The 22,181-nt window shown below is 37.8% G+C and overlaps 1 protein-coding gene across 9 annotated transcripts in view; it reads left to right on the top strand.

Moving 5' to 3' along the window:
- The first annotated feature begins 235 nt into the window (after positions 1 to 235).
- EPHA5 (EPH receptor A5) overlaps positions 236 to 22,181 on the top strand; it is a 330,826-nt gene continuing 308,880 nt past the window's right edge. For 4 of the 9 annotated variants that reach the window (XM_067736169.1, XM_067736167.1, XM_067736168.1 and 1 more), the window contains exon 1: positions 243 to 1,184. In XM_067736169.1, the coding sequence (XP_067592270.1) occupies positions 1,004 to 1,184 (181 nt within the window). In that variant the 5' untranslated portion in view covers positions 243 to 1,003. Of the gene's footprint in view, positions 1,185 to 22,181 lie in introns of all 9 variants that reach the window. The other 5 variants (XM_067736164.1, XM_067736162.1, XM_067736163.1 and 2 more) reach the window with 3 other exon arrangements.

The raw sequence follows: 22,181 nt of genomic DNA, 5'->3' as shown, positions 1-22,181 counted from the left end.
AATTCTTCGCCCTAATTATCCTCGGAGAAAGACGCGCCTTTCTCGGAGAACGCTAGGCAACACTCGCCACGGCAGCCTCCTGGTTACTTCCCTCCGTGGGTGTGTGACTTCGTCTAAGCAACTCACACTTACAGTAGATTCTCACTGGCGAGGCTGCGAGCAGCAGAGGGCGGGGGGAGCCGGGAAGAGGAGGAGGGAGGAGGGTGGGAGGCGCAGAGCGGGCGGTCAGAGGAGACCGCGGAGCTTCAGACTCAGCAGGAGCGCGCCGTGGCGGTGCAGTTCCGAGCTCGCCTGCCCAGCGGCGCACACACCACCTCCTCCCCGAGCACCGGGAACCGCCGCAGCTCCGGGCCGCCGCCGCCGCCGCTGCCGCCGCCGCAGGGCTCCGCGCTCTTGCCCGCTAGCCGCCGCCAGTCCTTCCCTCGTCAGGGCTCAGCCCGCAGCTATTTCCTTCTGCCGGCCTCTTTGAACTCTGGGTCTTTTCCTCCGCTCGCCTCTCTCGTATTTTCCCCACCCTATATTTTCTCAACTCCTCTTCCTTTCTCCTTAGCCACTCTGCTTTTTTCTCCTCTTTTTATTGAGGATTTCTTCTTAAGATGCCTTGTCTTCCTTACCTTCGTCCATTTCAGCCCTGAAGACTGAAAAGGAGCCTTTATCTCTCCCCCAGTGGCATTTAAAAGACTCCCATCCTTAAAAGTCTAAAGAGGTAAAGAACAGGACGCGGGACCTTCTCGACACCCGAGAGTCCGGTCCCGAACTGCACTATCAACCGTAACTAGTATTTCATTTAACCCCAGTGTAGAGGAGGGAGTAGGGAGCCGGGAGCAAACTTCAGCCGTCTCAGAGGATCCCTGGTTCCCGCATTTGGACGAGCCGCGAGCCAGAAGGCAAAGGAGCCCACGGGGAACGAGGAGCAAGCGCGAGCCTCTCTCGCCCCCTCCGCGAGGCGGGAGCCGTGAACTGAGCGGCGCGGGACAGCGGCGGCGGAGGCGGCGAAGAGAAGATGCGGAGCTCGGGGCCCCGGGTTGCGGGACGCCGGCGGCCCCCGGGCGGCGGCGACGACCTCCCCAGCACCCCCGCGTCTCTGGCCGGCTGCTACTCCGCACCTCGCAGGGCCCCCCTCTGGACTTGCCTTCTCCTGTGCGCCGCGCTCCGGACCCTCCTGGCCAGCCCCAGCAACGAAGGTAGAGCGGTGGGGGTGGGGACCGCGGCAACCAGGGGCGGAGGGGCGAGGCGGGGCCTGGAGGCGCGGGCCCGGGCGCGCCGGACGCGGCTGCCGCGGGTGAAATTGCACCCCTCCTCTCGAACCAACATTTGTCGTCCGCTTTCGCTAGCCTTTTCGCTCGCATCCCGCCGTCTCTGCTTGCATTGTTTGACATTAGCTGCGGAGTGCTGGGCGCGGAACCTGCCTGTGGACACAGGCTGCTTGGGGGGGGTTGGGAAGTTGGAAGCCAGGAGGAAAGAGGGCTCCGAGACCCGCGCCCGGAGGCTGGGTGCGGCTGGGTCTCACTTGAAGCGCGTGGGGAAGTGACATTTCGAGCTTGAAAGAGTGGGAACTGTTTGAAGAGCAGTGGCAGGGATCTCGGGAGCGGTGGGGCTTTTCGAAACCGTTGTTTGAGGCCGGGGATGGGAAACTGGAGGCAGTGGGGGTAGCTGGATGCTTTTATTTGGGGGAGAGGGGAGTGCTTTCTGGGAGCTGTTATTTAGGGCATCACCCGCTGCTATTCTGGGGTGGGTGGTAAGAGCTTTTATTTCTCGAGGGAGGGAGATGGCGAAGGAAGGAAGGTGCTCCACACTGTGCTGGTGTCGCTCACTTTGGGGGTCTCATAATCATACTGAGGAGAAATTGGAAGAAGGCGGGAAGGTGGGACGCCGCGGGAGGCGGAGGGTTCGTGGGGGGAGGGGAGTGTCGCCTCCGGGCAGGCGCTACTGGCATCCACCGGGTCAGGTCTTCCCATGTTTCCGTGAAAGAATAGCCCCGCTCCGGAATCTCGAGTCCCCACTCTCCTGCCCACCCCCAATCCTGCGCTCCGGACCCAGAAGACTGTCCCCGCCTTGCACTGGGAGAGTAGGGTCGGCGCGGGAGCAGCACCTGCGCGGCGTTCGCGGCTCTCCGAGCTCTGCTCAGCCCCTCAGCCCGCCGCCCTCGGCCTCCGGGTCCGCTCTGCCGCGCTGGCTCCTCTTACACGCCGGGACCGAGCTTAAGGGCACAGCCCAATGCGTGGTGGCGGGGGGGCGGTGGGCAGCATCTCATATCGGTCAGCTCCATCACGAACACATCGAAAACCCTACCCTCTTGACTGCGAGGTTGGGGTTTCGATTCGGGGCTCCGGATGCCTCGAGTGAGGCACAGAACCTTAAATTTTTCCTTCCACTCGTGGGGCAGGGGATGCCGGACCGGAAAGATGAAGCAGCAACGGCGGAGTCTTGTGTGTCCTCGTGACTTGCACGGGTTGTGTCTTGGCTGTAGGAGAAGCCGCTGTGCTGGTTTGGGAGTGCTGCCAGCTCCCTAGGAACCGTGTGAAAAGCAGGGCAGATCGAGACTCCTCACCCCACCCCATGAATTTCTCTCTTTAACCCCTACATTTTTTAAAAAAAATCTGATTTAAGGATTACATGTAGATAGATCTATCCACCTATCTATTTACCTACCTAAAGTCTCCCATGCTTAACACAAGCAGTCTGCATTTTTTACCTTCCCGACAAAGTTGAGAAAGTATTTTCTGAAGTCGTAGTCCTTTTATTGACATCTCATGTTAGATTCATTATGTTAGAAGTCCGGAGGATTATGACAGGGTTAGGAGTCCTTTCATTAACTGTCTTATTCCACCAAAAGGGCCATCCTGGTTTGGGGTTAAAGAGTAATAGTAGTAGTAATATAATTTATCCTTTTGTGTGTTCCTTTATGTTTCAGTTTTTTTTTTTTATTTTTCCAGGTGTGATGGGGGAAGGGGCTTATGTAGAGGTGAAAGGGAGTAGTAGCTCTTGGTTAGAGAATGGAAGAAATGAAGTCTCAGGGAAGGTGGCGCTAAATGGAAACAAGGGTCGAGACTGTGCGGGGAGAAAGAGGCAAAAGGAGGTGGAGGGAAGCAAGCAAATAGCATCGGTCTCATATTGTAAGCGGAGCTGGAGTCTTGTGGAAGGTAGACTGGCTGATATTACAGACTTAACACCCACAGATTGTGTTGTCCTTACCCCAGCTAGTGGTACACACAGCAAAACTTGGTTTTCAGTGAGATGGGGATTGCCGAGGTCTAACCTGCAATGAGCGGTACTTTACCAGCCAGTGTTCTGAAGACGCTAAAAGTAAAAGCGTGTCTGTTGTTTGGGGTACATTTTGTAACTTCATTATTTTACATAACTAGAAATAAAATTTATACACACACACACACTTCCTCTCATTCATCCTGTCTCTGCCCAACAGTTTCCATCTTTCCATTAGTGTCATCCCAGACCTTTAATATTTATGTTCTCTTCTTTTTGTTTCTCCATGATACTGCTCTTCTAAATCAAAGAACAAGAATATAAGGTATTTATAACAGAAGTCAGTTTGTTTATTTATTTAAAGATTCAGATTGGAGATTTTAAGTTTGTTTTTGATTGTTTTTGGAGGAACTTTGGAAGATCAGGGGCAGAAAGATTTTATGTATGCACTGACTCCATTAATAACTTGCTCTCCTATACTTTGCTTTCTGCAAGCTATAGATGCTTAGTAATTTCTCAGACTATAGTGTGTATATACATTATATATGTGTATGATATGAATGCTCCCATTATGTGAGAAAAAAATTTTCAAGGCAGATAGAAATAAATGTGAGTTTACATTTATAATTGGTATTCCAGTCATGTTTAAAATTTAAGTTTGGTAGACATAAATAAGCAGAATTGAACAGAAAAAGTCAAATATGTGTCTAGAATCTTGGACTGATATGAAATGAATTTTAGAATACATTGGATAATAGACGAGGAAAATTTACTCTTTAGCCTGAATTCTAGGATAATGTAAATATATCTTTAGTTGTCTTATTACACACATTAGGCATAAATAACATGTGGAAGAAACCTTTGAACTACAGTGTAATATACAAGACTTTTATTGTAAAATAATTCCAAGGCATATATAAAGCAAAAAAATTGTCTAAGACTGATCAGGCAGGACAAATGTTAGCAAGTGTATCAACAAGTGAAAATTTTAATAGATTTAATAAGTAAAGGGAGCATGTCCACTGTTATGAATATTGGAGGTGGCCCTGAACTTATTCAGTAACTGCCACTTTTTGCTGTCTGGAGATATATTTGTAAACAAGCATTATTTGACAAGTGCTTTTCGCAGTAGGGATTCTTGGCCAATTACTGCTGAACAGCTATGCATTGAAAATGATGCACCCGCAGTGAATCAAGCTAAATTCATTGAGTTACAGTCAGTAATGTCCCAGTAAAGTGCTTCTGACAGTTGTCAGCAGTTTGTATTTGAAAAGTCCAGTTTCTTGTCTCTGAATGTTTTGTATGTTGGAGAAAGTGGAATAGAGGGACTCTGAGGGAGAAAAAAAACACCACATGAGGGGAAAAACTGGGGGGCTAAACTGTTGAAAAACAATTATAAAATTGTAAATGTTTTCAGTGGAAAGAAAGAAAAGGAAGAAAGTTTGTTTTAGGGTTTTTCTTGGTTTATAATAGGACCAGGCCCATAAAAACGATTGGACGACAGACATAATAGATTTGTAAAACCAAATGGCTTTGTTGTGTGGCCTTGTCATCTGGTTGTAATTCATTTCCTTTTAGATAAAGAGGCAGGACCCCATGGAAAAAGGACAGTAAAATTATTCCCTCACCAGGACACTACTGAAGAAAAAAAGAGAGCCATTACCCCTATTTGAATCATAGATTGTTGGAACTAGGAAGCCACCATGAGTTTAGGCTTTTTGCTTTATAAACCATGAATGGGGAGCAGAGGGTTGGGTCTTAAAATTGTAAGCCTTTTTTTTGAGGTAGACAAAGATCTTCTTGGGTGTCAGGGTGACATGTAAGAGGATTTCATTTCCTCATTTAGTGCAGGGAAGAGATTGAACAATTTCTGCATTTCTAATGGATATTTCTCCTTTGATTGAAAATATTCTTATTATAATATTGTCACTTGTAAATATTATTAATTCTTTATGTAAGTTCACATAGGATATAATTGGTATGGGAAAAGATTCATTTTTTATGCTTAGAAATGTATTACTTGCCATTATTTGTATTATTAATACTCTGCTTTACAAAATGTGACCATTGAGAGTGTTTCCACATGAAATATAAAAATGAGATGATATAGCTATTTACAGACAAAACAGCCCTAGTCTATTTAATTAAATATTAGACTTTATTCAGTGTTGCTACTGCTGAGAAAATGAGTATGCTTTAGTTATTTTCACTACATTTTTGTTTATTGACTTGACCACTTGAATCTCCTTTGTTTGGTGTGCTTTTTTATGTATTTGCTTGAGTGACCAATTTATTTCTCTTTCATTTGGAAGAAACCTTTTTACCTTTGACTGTAAAAATAGTCAAAGGTAATGTGCATGATTATGTTAACTAGCTATAGTTATTTTTCCTTTTATGAGTCAAACAACTTTTTAAAAAAGAAAATTGTGTTGTTAATATCTTGAAGAAATAGCTACTGTAAAAGTAATGAGAATTCTTTATACTTTATTTTTTCAATTTAAATTAGCAGATATATTTCATTTTACTAATGAATAACATGAACTTAAGTCAGCAGAGCTATCTGATTATTCAAAGATGATTATGGCATTTTTAACAATCTTAAAATACTTTTACAATAGTTTTCATAAAACATCAAAATTAACTGAAGTTTGAATATTCAGCCTTGCTTATGAATCACTAAAATTGATTGCAGTATTTGTCCTTTTGTTTTCTTTCCAGAAACAGTGACTTTTAACTATGAAATCAATATGAGAGCTAAAAATGTAAATTGTTACGTTAGAGACTCAGTGATTCTTTATGCTCTAATATCTCTGGTGAGTATGTATTTATCTATAGAGCAGAATAGTTCCTGCTGGCATGCTCTACTGGGTAAATACATATTTAGTTATTTTATCAAAATGTATATAATCAGTTTGTTAGATAGTGATTTCTTCAAAGGAGTTATCCTAGTCTATTGTATACATAAACACACCTAATGGTATTTTTAATTGACATTAAAAATGTATCATATGTTCTATCCCAGACTAAATGATACACTTACGTTTCTATGAATGTATACAAAAGTCACTAAAAAATAAAATAAGTGCTAAAGGCTTTGTAAACACAGATTTAAACAGTTTATGTTTTTTACAAAAAGTTTAATAATACATAACTTTGAAATAATAAACAAAATAGGTTATTCAGTAAGATATATTTGATATAGGAAATGAATAACTGGAGATTCTCTATTCATAACATTTTCCAAATCATTATGTTATTATTATATAGCAGTTAGAAAACTGGAAGATTTGATAGTTATTCACTGTGAAAATCTTGTCTGAATTATTGGTTCCATTGAAAATGTTTAAACCAAAATGTAAATGATCCATTTTTAAGTATTTGGTTTTTAACTTCCAAAACAGCATGACTGCTTAAGGAGTCTCCCTTTATCATATATTTACTTTTCCTGTTTTAGTTTCTGCCTTTATAGACATTTGTTTTTTCAGAGTTAATGAAATAGATTTTAAAGTGTTTGAACAAGACAGAAATTTACTTTTGAACAAGAAAAAATGTTTAAGAATTTTAAATCCAAATTTTGAACAACAGCTCATTTTTTAGAATATATTTGATAACATGCAAGGTGTTGTAATAAAGAACTTTCCACCAAAATACTAGGCTCACTGATGCCGTAAATTATACTATGAAATAGCCATTTATAAATCAAATTACAAATAGGTAGTGGTACAGGTATTCTTGAGTATTAAAACTTGATTGGAATTTACATTTTTCTATTGACACTGTAGATTTCACATGTATAGGATTTATTCACTTTACTCATTCTAATCCCATAAAATAAGAGATGGCTGTAATTTAAAATTCATATTAAAATGGCAATAGAAAACACTTAATTGAATGACTTAAAACATAATTCTAATCAACAAATCTCATGAGAAATAGATTTTTAAATTACCTTTTAACTTATTTCATTACCATCTTAAAAATTTTTTAGCCTTAAAAAAAATTCTTAGCCTATATAATGTTAGTGTAAAGCAAAAAATAAATAAATGAAAAGGAAAAAAACACTGTAAGGTACATAATAATTTAAATTGTGTCTAGTGAAATATGTGGGACTTTATGGTCTGGCTTTTTTTTTTTTTCTAAAAGTTCAAACTTGTCATCGAGTATCTCTAATGAGAATTCTAGGTGTTACAAAGTTATAAAGTAAAACTAATTTAGTAGTTGCACCACTTGGAGTTTTTGAAAACTCTGTGGTTTAGCATGATGACTTTTATTATTACTAGCTGCCATTTTAAGTGGGTATAATTTTTAATGTTTTTTTTTAATCTTTAGCAATTTAAAGAAACCATAAGGAGTCATTTCTACCATTTAAAGAATGCCGCAAAATCCTCTAAAAAAAAAGTGTGTGTTTTGTCTTTAGAATCTCATTGATAATGTATTCAGTTAAAGAAAACCTAGTAAGCTCTGTTCTTAAAGCACTGTTTTTTAGCTCTTTCTTTTTTTTCCCTGTAGGTTCTACAGCCTTTAGGTTCTGATCAGTTTATGTAGTACTTTATTAGTATCATTTAAACTATTTCTTAAACTATTGGAGAATATACAAACCTTTGTTGATCAGAAGTTGACCCTAGGTCATGCATTCTTTCCTCTGTATCTTCTGGTGATTCAGTATTCATGGCTTTAATTGCTGTGCATTTATTAAGCAGAGTGCAGGAACTTGGCCTGAGGATTGTGTTTGTGCACATGGACACGTTTTGGGTTGTGTGTTAAGGCTGTGGTGAAGCTGGGAGAAAGAGTGGTGAGGAATGTCATGATGGTATCACTATGAACTTGATATTAATAAAAGCGCTTGGGTTTTATTTTTTATGTTGTTAAAAAATCCCATACCAGCACACACACACATTCTAATTTTAATTTGTTTTACTGACTCTGAAGATTTAAATCCCAGCCTAATGGAAAAAAATAACTCTTTAGTTCATTTTATTTCATCCATTTAGTTCTTTTTTCTTTTATTTCTCTGTAAGTTGTACAGTTTTCTTGAGTCATGGCAAATATTTGTGGCGTTAGATACCTCGCAAATTAAATAATTGGGATTAAAGTGTCTGTGATGAGTCTAATTCTGTTATAGTTGCTGGACTATTGCCCAGGCTATCTTCTCCATCCATCACACACGTCTTTGTTTCTAACTAAACTGGGCTCATAACTCTGTTAAGTAAATGATCTAGTAAAATAATAATAATAATAATAATGATCAAAGAGCCAAAACCGGAGGGTTGAAATACTTTGCATATGCTTTGTGAGAAAATGTTCCTACTTGGAAACATGTTTCCGGCTCAGTATTGGACGATTTAGAGAAAATACAGTCTGTTCTTTTACTCAGAAATGGGTAGTGTCTTTTTTCTCTTATGATAATTTCACACTCTTATTTTCACCTGTCACGTCTCATTTCCCCTTTACCCCTCCTTTTCTCTCTCTTTCCCTTCTTCTTTCTTCCCCCCCCTCCCCTATCAGAGACTCCATTTATGCAAAGTCAAAGCAAGATAAGAGGGTAAGAGCTCATCCATGCCTGTAAGAGCTCATCCATACATCCTGCCTCCAAGGAAGTATTGGGGCGATCAGACAATATAGTCTTCTGTTAAATAAATCATGGGACCCAGTCCTTAACGGTAAAGGGTAGATCGTAGCAAACCAAGTTATATATTTTTTACTTGATTCTTAAGTCAGAAGTCCAAGAGTTTAAGGTATCTCTGTCAGTTTTGTGTTTCTTATAAGATAGCTCACTTATTTACTTTGCACTGGCTGTCCCTTCCAGTTCCAGGATGCTTGTTAATGACTTCTGTGGAAAGACAAACTCAGCAGGTAGGTCCGGCTGGCACCGGTTCAGCCCAGCAGTCCGCAGCAGGCACGCTCTCTCTGAGCCAAGTTGTAGCTTTCACGCAGAGCCCTGGACTGTGTGCTGCTAGCTGGACAGGTGATTCGACTGCCCTGTTTTGTGGAAGATGACAGTGGTCTGTCTTCTCCCTACAGTCTAGGCAGTATAGTGATGCTGTCACGAGTCTCCTAAAAGGGGTACAACCAGCCTTCTGAGAAAAGTAGAAAATACTTGGGAACTGTTGTGTCTGAAGGATTTTAACCATATCTAGTTTCAAACCATCATATTTGATTTTTCTGGAAGTTGGGAGTAGGAGTAACGACAACAACAGAACCATTTAATCTTGGAGATTTGGAGCCACTGTTTTTTGATTCAAGCCTGCAAAACGAAGCAGGGAAAGGATTTCTGGTATGGAATTACAGAAAAGTAAGAGAAAAGAAAAAAACAAATCCAAACTTCTGGCTTTGAAATTCAGAAAGAAAGTAGTCTTGTTTTGTTTTGTGTTTTTGTGGAGTTATTTTTTGTTTCTGTTTTGTTTTGTTTTCTTTCCTTTTTTTCTAATCTCCATCATTTACTACCTCTGAATTCTGTGGACACTCACTGTGTTATTTTTTTAGCCTCAGTTCATGTATCTGTAGCATGGTACTACTTCACATACTTGTTGTGGAGAACAATCAAAATGAGATAATTTTCTAATTGGTGAGCATATGTAAGTTGTGGGAGTGTGGCTGGTTACAGCTCTGCAAAGTCCATGTATGTTAATGCTTCTCTTGCCAGGTAAGGACTAGGATACAAGGAAGCATCGGGAGCAGCAGTTTTGTGGATTTAAGTTTACACTATGTGAGGAATCGTCCTTAAGGAAAGGAGTACAAAAAAATTTTTAGTTTTGCAAGTGTAGCAGAAATACGGACTTAGTGAACACTTTGCTGGTGCCTTAGTGGCATGGAAGTGACCCATGTCATTGAGGGTCCTGTAGCTTAATTTTAATTAACTTTGCGATAACTGCCTCTCACTGGGTAGTGCAAAATGGGAACATGTAAAGACCATGAAGTGAGCCCTGCTATGTGTGAGTGATGTGTTCTTGAACCATCCACCTCAGATTCCACATAGTTAAAATTAAGTGTTAACACACACTCATAGCATTACTGTGAAAATAAAATAATGTGCAGAGTATGTATGTTGCTTAGTAAAATTCCTAGAGCAAAACAGGTAACCAACAAATGTTAGTCCCTGGGGTTTCCCCACACTAAATGTGGGATATTTGAGATAAGCTTTCAGGATCACAGGTTATTGTCTTCCTTGCATTGGATGATCAAAGGGAATCTGGGACAGGAAAATAATCTAACAAAAAGAATTGCATATGCAAATTTTCCATAGAGCAATCAAAGATAAAAATCAACCGCATGATGTTGTCCTATTTTCTTGCTGGTTTCCTAATTATTTAATATTGAATACTGGGATTTGATTAGGAAATAAAGGGAAAATCATCAGTACAAGGATCATGGGTTGTAAATGTTGCCTTTTATCTCATTATGCCCCAAGGAAGGGTCAGAAGTTTCTTATTAGCCACAAAACATATCAAGAGATATTTCAAATGTTTTGGATATTTAGTACTGGCATAGTAAGTCTTATATATATGTATTTAATATAATATATAATATATATATTTAAATGACCTTTATGGTGCTATGAAAGTGGATAATTGGGAGAATTAAATCATTAGAAGTTTCCTGAAACATATATCTGACACTATAGTTGGACACCTCTGTTTTGGTTTAAAGTATACAATTTTCTCATCTGCTCAGTTATATTCAGATTTTAAAATATTACTTGGAAATATAACTGAGCTTTTACATTTTTAGAAAGGTTTTAATACAATTCTGTGAAAGCTTATCTTTTTTATGTAGGTAACATAAACAGGTATAAGGAAGTTTAGAATGTATTGTATTTAGATCTGCTTGTGAAATGTATGTGTGTATCTACGTGCATGAGTACACCCACCTGTATACAATAATTATAGCTAACATTCATTATTGACATACCCCGTGCCAAACATTAAGTGGTTTACATGTATACTGATTCATTTTCCTCAAAACAAGCCTAGGAAATATGTATTATTATTATTATATATTATTCCTATTTTATACATGAGGAAACTGAGGAAGAGAACAGTTAAATAACTTGCCCAAGGTTACCCATCCAAAAGTGGTAGAAATCTGCATTCAAGCCTAGGCAGTCTGACTCCAGCACTGCTCTTTTCAACTCTTCTACACAAGGGGAGACTGTTGACTAAAGTCCTTCAGATGTCCACAGTCACTCTTTCCCTCACCATCCAAATAATGGCTCATTCCACAGACAGTGGGAAGTACGGTTAAAGTGCATACAAAAATTCATGTGGCGTCCTGAAGATATTTGTTCTCATGTTCACTCATACCTCTATTTTTTTTTTTCCTTCTCACTAAATACTTGATCCGCTTCTTGTCATTGGGCTTTTACACACTGATTGAGCCCCATGTTGACATCTCCCCTCTTCATTGCCCACTAGCACAAGGCAAGATCTCTTCCTCCACATTATGTCTTTTTAATTTTAGGCCATGTATTTTTTAGTTTTTAAATTGTTTTCTGTTACTTTCATGTATAAGCAGCCCAGTTCTCAATCTCTAGCCCAGGCTACACGCTAGACCTAGCTGTGTATATCTGTAATCCCGTTCAGAAACTCTCTCGGCGAAGTGCTGTTTGTGGCTGATCACTACACCTTGCTCTGTTGGAAAGAGAGGGCAGTTTTGAGATAAAGTTTTGCCTTAAACTCATGACATTATAAGTTTTAAGCAACACTACTTTTTGTAACAAGTGAAGGTACTGAAACTTTCAGTGGGTTGAGTAGAAAATGTGTTCACCTTTAGTCTCCTATCCAAGGCAACTTCTTGGGTGCTTTCTTTTCTCTTTATATACATGGCAATATTAAATATTTTATAATCACTTTTATGTAGCTTATGTTATTAAAATGCTCTGTAGTTTACAAAATGTGCTAACCTACCTTATTCCACGAGAATCTCATAAAAACCTGTAGGGTAGATTAGACAAATCATTGCTATAAACAAAGGAACTGAAACAAGAAAATTTGGTCTAGTAAAAAATCAGAACTGGTTTCAAAGCCAAAGTCTCATGATTGCAGAATCAGCGTTCCACTTTAGGAGGCGGTGAGGCAGAGTGGTAAGAGCACAGGCTCTGGGGTCTGGCTGAACCACTTAGAGTTGTGTGAACTTGAAAACGCTGAAAACGCTGAAAGCTAGAAAACCTCCTTGTGTCTATGCATTCTTTTCTGTAAAATGGGAATATTCATACAGTTCGGGGTTGTAAAGATTAGGTTCATATCAATAAAGTGTTTTGTAAAAGTTCTGGTACACAGGAAGCATTATATAAGTGTTAAATAGTCCACGTGCTAAAAAGTAGTGTGGGTTGGCACTCTGACATTTAGCAGGGTCTAAATTTTCGACATTAGTTAGTGAGTACTGTCTAATATTTACTGTATATGGAAATATCACAAGAAAAGCACTTGACTTCAGTTCAGTTGCTCAAGCAGCCCTTGTTTACTCCCTGGGTAAACCCTTCAATGGCTCTCCAGTACCCTCAGGATAAAATCTAAATTCCTTGGGCCAGAGTACAAAGCACTCAGTGATTTGCTCCTGGCCCACCTCTCCTGCTGCTTCCCTCCATGTCTGCACTCCGTGCTTCTGTGGGGGAGCCCTTCTCTCAGCACAGTTGGATTCTGGGTGCTCAATAGGAAACCCTCAGCTCCTTCCTGCACCTAGGTTACATTGATCTTATGCCTAAGTTATACAGGGTAAGAGCCCTCCCCAATTTCCCCAGTATTCTGTGCCCATTCTTTTTCCGTGTGTAGCATATCACCCTGGGCTGGAATCAAGTTTTCCCTTGTTTATACATTTTTGATAATTTGATAAGAATAGAAATCGCCGTAAAAAATAAAGGTTAACCAGAGAAAAAGCTCTCTTCTGAACTGAGACATCCCTACTAAGAGTTATTTGGTATGATTTGCCAACTAAAGCAAGTTGATTCCAAGAAAACTGGCAGGTTTTCTGTTTTCGCATTTACCAAATGCATCAGTATGAAAAAAGCTTTGCCTGTCTGTAACCCCAATACCTGATATTCCGTATGTATCAGTGAAGTATGTTATGCCCTGTAAATTTACTTTTAAGGAATAAATTATATTAAGTAACTTGCTTTGTTTCTGCTTTTAAACACACCCAGTCTCACCACATTACTGTTTTTTCCTGGTAGAGCCTATGTAGCTTTTGTCCTAAATTCATAACTAATAGAGTTCAGAATCTCTGGTATTATAGAGTCTTTTCTAAACGGAGATTTTGCCAACTAAAAGAGTGTATGATTTGCCCACCAAAACAAATTAATACCAAGAAATTTGGCAGTAAAATACTTTATTTTATATTTAACAAAAGTATCAATGAGAGGAAAGTTCTACTGAAGTTTGCCAAACCACTAAGAAATAAATAGGATATATCCTGTGGTCACTATCTTTTTGTGATTTAATCAACTACTGTTTTCCCCCTCTTTCATATGATAAGTTCTCAGAATTCATGACTTGAGCCACAATCAGCCAACATAAAATATTTTTTTCTGTTTTAAGCATGACTTAAATTTATCTCTAGAAAAACAATTAATATAAAACATCTGTTTCTTAATGGTTTAAATTTCTGGGGAGGGGATGGATTTACTCTTTCATTTGTTCTAGATTTCCTGGATAATTTAGACTGTCACTTACTTTATGAAGCACTTTAGATTTACAACTTGGTAGGAATTCTTAATAATGCAGGGAAAGGAGCAGGAAAATGGATATCATCAACCATGTGAACAGAGTAACATTAAAAAATAGATTTATAAAGAATAAAGTTTAAAATGTAATGATGAATGGCTTTTTAAGTATAGCTTGGTTAATGTCTGGTTAGTGTGTTTAATTCTACCCAGTGTCTGATTAGTATATTTAATTAACTATCCCTTTTGAACATATTTTTATTTACTCTAAAAATTCTAACAAATATATGAGAAGTGTCAGTGGGTTAATATTGTATTCTACTGAGCTAAGAATTCTTTGAACTGAATTTTTCTTCTACATGGGAGGGATAATAGTGATAACTGCTCTGAAAACTATTACCACATAATCTCCTTTAATTCTCACAATAACCCTGTGAGCTGGATATTATTTCAGTTTACTAGTGGGAGATGGGGCTGGGGAGAAATTAAGTAAATTGCACTGGGTTGCACAACAAATAAATTGATAGGTTGGGAACCAGGTGTGTTTGATGCAGAAGCTCTTGGTTGCACCCACTATCTACAGATTATATTTATTTAAATGTACTTAAGTATTATGATTTGTATTTTATTTACATATACAATTGTTCAAGGAAGGAATCATGTTTTGTTACAAAACCACATGTTTTGTAAGAAAATCAATTAATATAAGAATAATATAAGCAAAGTATATGGGGACATGGAAAATTTATATCAAGAAAATCTCACTATCATTAATGCTAAAGCAATTGAATAGAAAACTTAAGTATAAGCTTTGATTTACACAGTTCTCATTTCCTGGCAGAAAACCTGTCAGAACCTATTAGATGAAAATCAGTTTTGTATACTTTGAAAATTGGTAAGAATTATTATTCATGACATTGTTCAAACACAAACAACACTGTGACCAGCTAATAGGTTCTTATGTAAGTCACTGTTGAAAGCCAAGGACAAAGGGTTAAAAATGGTTTTCAAATTCCTTTTTTTTTTAAGTTTCAAAACCTCTAATTCCTCTCATCACTGTGGAAGCCCAATACATGAAGCAGATAACAACAGAGTTATTGGGCTTCCTGGCTCTTTCTTTACCTCCTTGCTCCCTTCATCTGCTTGTGCCTCTGAGATATCTCTTTAGAACCACAGGTGCCATTGTGGGCTCAGTGTGAAAACCACTGTGTTAAAATATAAAAGGAATGTTGTATAGAAGATCCGTGTGCTATGATCCTGACTTGTAGCTTTGTAACAATCTAGCTAAAAACTAATTATAATATCTAGTAAAGTTTACTTTGAACCAGTGGTTCCTAACCCAGAGGCACTCATCAGAGCCAACCTCAAAACATGGTTAAATATACCATGCCTGGAGCCTCCTATACTCACTGAGTCAAAATTCATTAAAGCAAGTCCTGTGGAAATCTGTAAGTTTAGAACCTGGGAATCTGTACTTTTAGAATATATATTCTAAAAGTACAGATACATATATATATAAAACTATATAAATGTTTTCTATTATTAATCTCAAGGACAATATGAAAATGTGCTAAGGCTAAAGGTAATGTATATTATTATCAGATAACACTGTGTACAATAAGGACATACAAAATGTTAGAGAATTGTAAAAACAAATGTCAAAATCCAAAATTATTCTAATTATGGTTTGATATGTAGTCAATGATAGAGCCATTGATATCAGAACTGATCCTCAAAGTATATGCTTTGATTAATATTTCCCCTTTATATTCCTACATAATTTTATCTTCATTTTGAATGTGTTCCCATATATCCCTGAGTGTCAAATGTTAATTCAGATAATTATACCCTAAGAGAGTCTGACTTGGGGGACACAGAAGGATTATTTCACAGGTAATGCAAATTCAAGCAAGTGTCTACTCTTAGAGCTAAGCAATTGGAAGGTTGAACAATCAGCAGGATACTTCCTATTTTATGCACTGATGCATCCCCAAGGCCTAGAACAATACTTCGTACTTAAGTAGATGCTTAATAAACATTTGTTGAACGAATGAACGCTCATTCACTGCAAGTGTCCATAGAACTGTAATAGAAGTTAAAGCAGTGAGCTAGACTTTCTCCTTTTTACATACTATTTGTATTACATGTGATTTATTAGGTTGAAGATAATAGAAAAACTATCCAACAGTGACTTACAATGTAGAGGGGTTAAAAAAATGTTTGAGAAAGAAGTTTCAGGGTAGATGTCTGGTGGTTTGGGTTCAGTGGCTTAATGATGTCAGGATAGGAATCACTGTGACTTTTTTGGCCTTACTTTCAAGCCTATTGCCTCATGGTTGCAAGAAGACTGATGCATCTCCAAGCATCACATCCAGTTCAGAACAAGAAAAAGGGAAAGAGAAGAGCCAAGAATCATGTCAGCTGCACTATTCCTTCAGCTAGGACAGCAAAACTTTCCCAGAAGCTGACAAGGAGATTTCAGACTTATGTAACAAGGGCCCCCAGTTCAGTGGAGGCTAAGATTATAGAAACATAATGATCATTATTTGGTAAGGCCAGTTATGAGCCATTGTCTGGTGCTGGGCACATTGCCCCTCTAAACACAAGTGAGATTCTGATATGAAGGAAGGAGAAAGGATGTTAGTAATTAATGGGCGTAAAATAAAATACAATATCACTGAAGTGATACAATACCACTGAAAAGAGAAAATACTTTTATTTTATTTTATCTTGTTTTATTTTACTTTATTTTCTTTTATTTTCTTTTCCTTTATACACATTGTAAAAGGAGAAGTAGCCAACTAGTGGGGTTATATTTTGACCAAAAATATATTTTAGGTACCATGTTAACTAGGCAAAAATGATTGCTACTAGATCATCAATCTTATACCTTATAAAGATACATAATTTATTGTATTTCTAAAAAATGACTTAATAATTACTTTGCTGCTGTCATGAATCTTGCTAGCTATTTTGAAATGGATAATTAGAGCTGGGTACTAAAATGTTTATGTTCAGTCACCTAAAATTATTGGGCACAATATTTATTTATACTTCTGTCAATAGTGCTTTATATTTTGACTAGCTTTTGATGACAAATTGTTATCCAAGGATTTCTTGTAATATATATATATTTTTTTCCATTTTGGATAACAAAGCCATTCTGTAGGGTTTACATCAGAATTCAGTTTTAATTAAGCCACAAGACTGACATGGGATAATGACTGAAGTTGCTAGCAGAAATTTGGGTCACTTCTCATGTCACAATAAGGGCTACTGGGCCACACAGTTGTTTGTGCTTTTTTGGAAATGCCATCACCTTAAAATACAGACTGTGAAATTGTGCAAGTTTCTTTCTGTTTTAGTGCATGTTCAGATCTAATCATCATTTTATCCTACGCTGAAGGCTGGAAAGCTAATTATTATATAGGTTGTTTTGCAGTTTGGTGTATTTCAGTCAAACATTAGGGGTAATTAGGGACTGGGGTAAGGATTCATTCCAAATGAAGAATCAGCTTTGCATACATTTCCCATTTCTATTTTGATGTGCTTTTTGACATCTAAGGACAAAGTATATTTTACAAACTTATACCCTGTTTTGCCCCAGTTAGCACGCTTATTAAAGCATAATGAATAATAAAATAAAAAAATAAGAGTTACCCTTTTGCTTTCTGAGATCTTGTAACTTACTGTTGGAAATTTGATACTAAATTTTGATTTCTCCAGGAAAAACTAGTATCTGCTCTGTTTAGATTAATAGACCTGAGGATTTCCATTTTATATAGAGTACTACTAGATCATTATGGGAGATGCTGGCTTCTGTAACATGTTATTCAAAATTCATTGATTTAGTAAAACTCCTTGATATGTAGAAATTAAGAGTTTCAAAGGAGGGAACCTTTGGATTCATTAAGTCTGATATTGAGGCAAGTGTGATATAGAAGCAAGAGAAAGAGCTTTGGAGTTAGATAGACTTGGATTTAGATTCTGGTTTTGTGCTTATCAGCTCCATGACCTTAGACCACTGCCATGTTTAGCTTTTCTCAACCTCAATTTCCTTATCTGTAATGTGGGGAAAATAACATACCAAAGGATCATTGTTAGGATTAAGTGATATAATGTGTATTAACTACAGATACACATAATTTTATTAGTCTTAATCGCTGATATTACAAATATGAGAATAGAGGACCTCAAAATAAAATCACTTCCACAAGCTCACACAGTAGCAAACCAGAGCCATAGAACTGATGAATATTCTCTGTGCAGTGAACTATTCTCAAAGTGAATTGTGAATGTGCACATTTATTTCAAATGTTGAGGATTTGCACTGTTTTGCAAGGAAGAGCTTCATATACTATCTACGTACATTGTAGAGTGGTGAACAGGAATTGAGTGAGCATATTCTGTAATATGACAATTTTCAAGCCCATTATGTCATCTAATTTTGACTTTTCTTTTTAGAATAAAAACAATATGTAAAACTAGACAAGTTTGGTTACCACACCTGACAAGGTAGCCATGAAAACCATGTTTTTGCTCTTTTCATGCAGTGTGTCCTGTGAGGAGCAGACTGCTCATTAGTCATAATTTCGCTCAGTAGATTTCAGAGTTACCTTTGCCTAAACACTCTGTATAGACTAATCAGTGGATACGAATTCTCAATCCCTCTTTGCCATCTCCATGAGTTTACAATTTTAGAGTATATTAACAATTCAATATCTTTAGCATACATTTCTGATTGATTTTTGCTTCCTTCAGAGTTGTATGCTTCATAGTATGACTGTGCTACTGCTTACTTTTCAAAGAGCAGTGGCTAAAAATTCTTTGTTTATGATGATGAAAAATATTTTGTAACAAAATAGAAAAAAAGAGACAAAAAGAACAAAATGAGCATAGGTGAATGTATTTTGAAACAAACAATTAAAGGCAGTGGTTTGCTCATAGTCAACAATGAGAGTAATAAGATTGAAAGAGACAACAAAAATCATCTATCTTTGATATCACTTATCACTTCAAAGATAACGAATATGATGGTGTAAGTAACTCAATTTGAAATGTCATTGGAATTCTTTAAGTCAAATATCTTTAAATGGGAAGTATCGAGACATGATAGAAGAAGAACAGACTTCTGGCATAAGAGAGACTAAAGTCTGCCTTCAAATTCTGCCACTTAGCAGTTGTATCTGTTAGGATGTCTTCCTCTGCAAATAGCAAATCACTTCCCACTGGATTAAGCAACAAATCTGATTATTTCCCATATAACAGGAAGTCCTAAGAGAGGCAAATTTCAAATTTAGGTGGATTAGCAACTCTGTGATACAATTTTGAATCAGATACTTCTCATCCCTTCACTCTGCCAACCCTAATCTATAAGCTTTGCTCTCCTGCTGATTCTCCTTGTTTGCTCAAGATGGCTGCATCAGTTCCAGGAAATATACTCATACCCAGCAACTTTCAAGGCATCCAGGAGTTTCCTTTTCTACTCTTTTCTTCATAAAAACTCCTTTCCTTTGAAGATCACCTTCACAGCTCATTGGACAGAACTGAAACAATAGTTAAGACCACATAATTGGAACTGAGATAAGTTCAGCATCGCTAAATTGTGGAAGAAGAAGGAGGGAAAAGCCTGAATGAAACTGGAGAAGAAAATAGAGACCAATTTTTCTGGAAGAACTTACATTAAAAACAAGACACAACTACAAGGTTTGAAGTAGGGAGGTGACGTGGCCACATTGGTGGCTTAGAAAGGTCTTTATGGATTCAGTGTGTTGTAGACATTTTCAGGGATCATGCCTCTCTACTGAGAAACCAGTTAGGAGATTTTTCAAGTTAAAAATTATGGCACAGATTTGACTGGACTGGTTCTGCTGTGGAATGAAACAAAGAAGGCAGTTCAGAGAGCTATATACAGAATAGAGTTAGAACTGGTGGGATTTGGTTACTGATTCAATGTAGGGGGTAAAGGTGAAGGAAGACAAAGGTGATTCACAGACTTCTGGATGGAACAACTGGTTCTATGACATTGCATTCACTGAGATAGGGAACATAGGAGGAGGATTTTTTTGTACAAGGAAGATACTTTGTTCACTTTGCTACAGGTTGAATTTGAAATGACTGCAAGTCATGAATGTGTTAGTAAATAGCAGACAGTTTTATAGGTTGATTGGAATTTCGAGAGAGAGATGGACAAAATATATGGATTTGGGGGGTTATTAATATTTACATTACAACTGAAGACTTGGAAGTTCATGAGCTCCTCTACAGGGGTTCTTTCATAGGGGGTATGTGCTAATATCACCTCTAAAACCAGTCAGCTAACAAACAAAAGTTAAATATCCTAGCCATTCTCCATCCTAAATAGTCTGATTCAGTATGAATGGACTGGTGCTAAGACATTTGTTCTTTCCAAAGATTCTTTTTTCTTATTCCCATTTTAAGTCCTAGTCAAGAATCATTGGTATAGCGTGATAAGTGAAGACAGTCTACAAAAATAGAGTATTGATCAAAGCCAAGGTTTGAAGGGTTGGTAGAGGAAGAGTAGCTTATAATGGAAACACATAGCCAGAGAGGTTAAAGAAAACCACAGAAATGCATTGTCACTGAAGATGAAAGATGAGAGAGTGTCCATGGGGGTCATGATCATATGCTACCAAAACGTAAGGAAAATTAGGAACTCAGAGCTACATGATTATCACAATTTTTAGAACCAATCTTTTAGATTGGTGAGCTTTTCCACAGGCAGTGTTTGACAGCCATGGTTCATGTACAAATAAAGTAGATTCATTCATGATTAAGGTTTACTTCTTTGGATGCCCTGGGGAGATAGGTTGCTGTAATCAAGGTATTTGATGATGTCTAGGCTCTTAAGTGCGGGACTTGGTTATGGGAAAAACCATAAGCAAGGCTTGTGGTCTGTCATGAAGGCTTCAGGTATTGCCTCATGTTTTTTTCCTCCCTTGATTTCCCTGCTGGGGCTCTGAATGATACTGCAAACTGTCAGTGCTGTGTGGATCCTCTAGGTTTGCTGGGATCGTTAAATGAAAGAATATATATAAATTGCCTGGTAGAGTACCTGACACATAGTAAACACTGAATAAGTTTCTTTTCTAATATTCTTCCTTTTTTTTTCCTAAAAAAAGGTTGTACAGTTATGTTGCTCAGAATTACAAAAGAAATGAATATTCTCTCATTCATTTTCGAAATACAGTTGGTTATAGATTCTTGCTTTCAAGCAAAGACGACAGAAATCTATGTAACACCCCTAAACCTAAAACATAATTCTTACCAAATTTACAAATTTAGTTTTCCAATGGGAAACACATGTCTTCTTTCTCTGCACTCCTGTTGCCAACTGTTCTTTGTTCCCTGAAGCAGTTGTCTCATTATAAAATTTAGCCCAGAAGCAAGAAATCACATCTGTGCTGAATGAGACTATGGAGAGAGGCTGGATAGCTGTATATCTGGGGTTTAGTCCCACAGATTAGTTAAACGTGTGCTGTAATTGAATCCAGTAGCTTTTCTGGTATTGTTAAATGGAAATCAATAAGCAAGCAAACATCAAAACTCGACTGTATTCAATGGGACTTTGGTTCAATGCCTTTAGAGAGAGAGAATTCCATCTTATCTGCTACTAATCCAAAGTATTGTCTCTTCACACTGTGATGGAGGTCTGACTACCATTATAATTGTGTTTGTGTGTTAATGTGAAGATCATGGGAAAAACAGAAACAATGTAAAATTACAAATATGCCTTTTGGGTCTCCTTTACCTTCATGTCATCAAGGATCACACATTCTTTCAAGGCATTACCCACTGATGGTGGTGGGACCATGCGCCTTCAGCTGTCTTTTGACTCTTCAAAGTTTCAAAACACATTCATCCCAATGCATCATTTTCCTGGAAAATCCAATAACATTTTTTTGCCTAATTATTAGCAAGATGTTACGGAGGAAGCAATGGAGTCAGAGGGATACACAGAGGGATATAACTTTGAAAGTTAAAGAGCATATTTGAATAATTAACTCCAATTACTCTTTAATTTTTAGAATGTGTGAAGTTGAAGGCTTACGAATCTTTTTGTGCATATTCCATTTTACTCATTCTGCCCTCCCTTTGTCCTTCTTGAATCCCAGCAAAAAGAATGAGTTAGCAACTCTCTGGCTTTTCTGAAAGTAAAATTTTTAAAAGCTTTTCTCTGTTTGTTCAAGAAAGCATTAAATTTATTAGTATGTAGTAATAAAATTAAGACATACTTAAGATTAGTTTGAATTAGTTTCTATTATAATTGTTATTTGGTTAGGCAGTTAACTGATTTTTACTT

The sequence above is a fragment of the Pseudorca crassidens genome, chromosome 4, assembly GCF_039906515.1.
Source record: "Pseudorca crassidens isolate mPseCra1 chromosome 4, mPseCra1.hap1, whole genome shotgun sequence".
Taxonomy (NCBI): Eukaryota; Metazoa; Chordata; class Mammalia; order Artiodactyla; family Delphinidae; genus Pseudorca; species Pseudorca crassidens.
The sequence above is the reverse complement of the archived record's forward strand: the minus strand, read 5'-3'. Positions and strand labels throughout refer to the sequence as shown.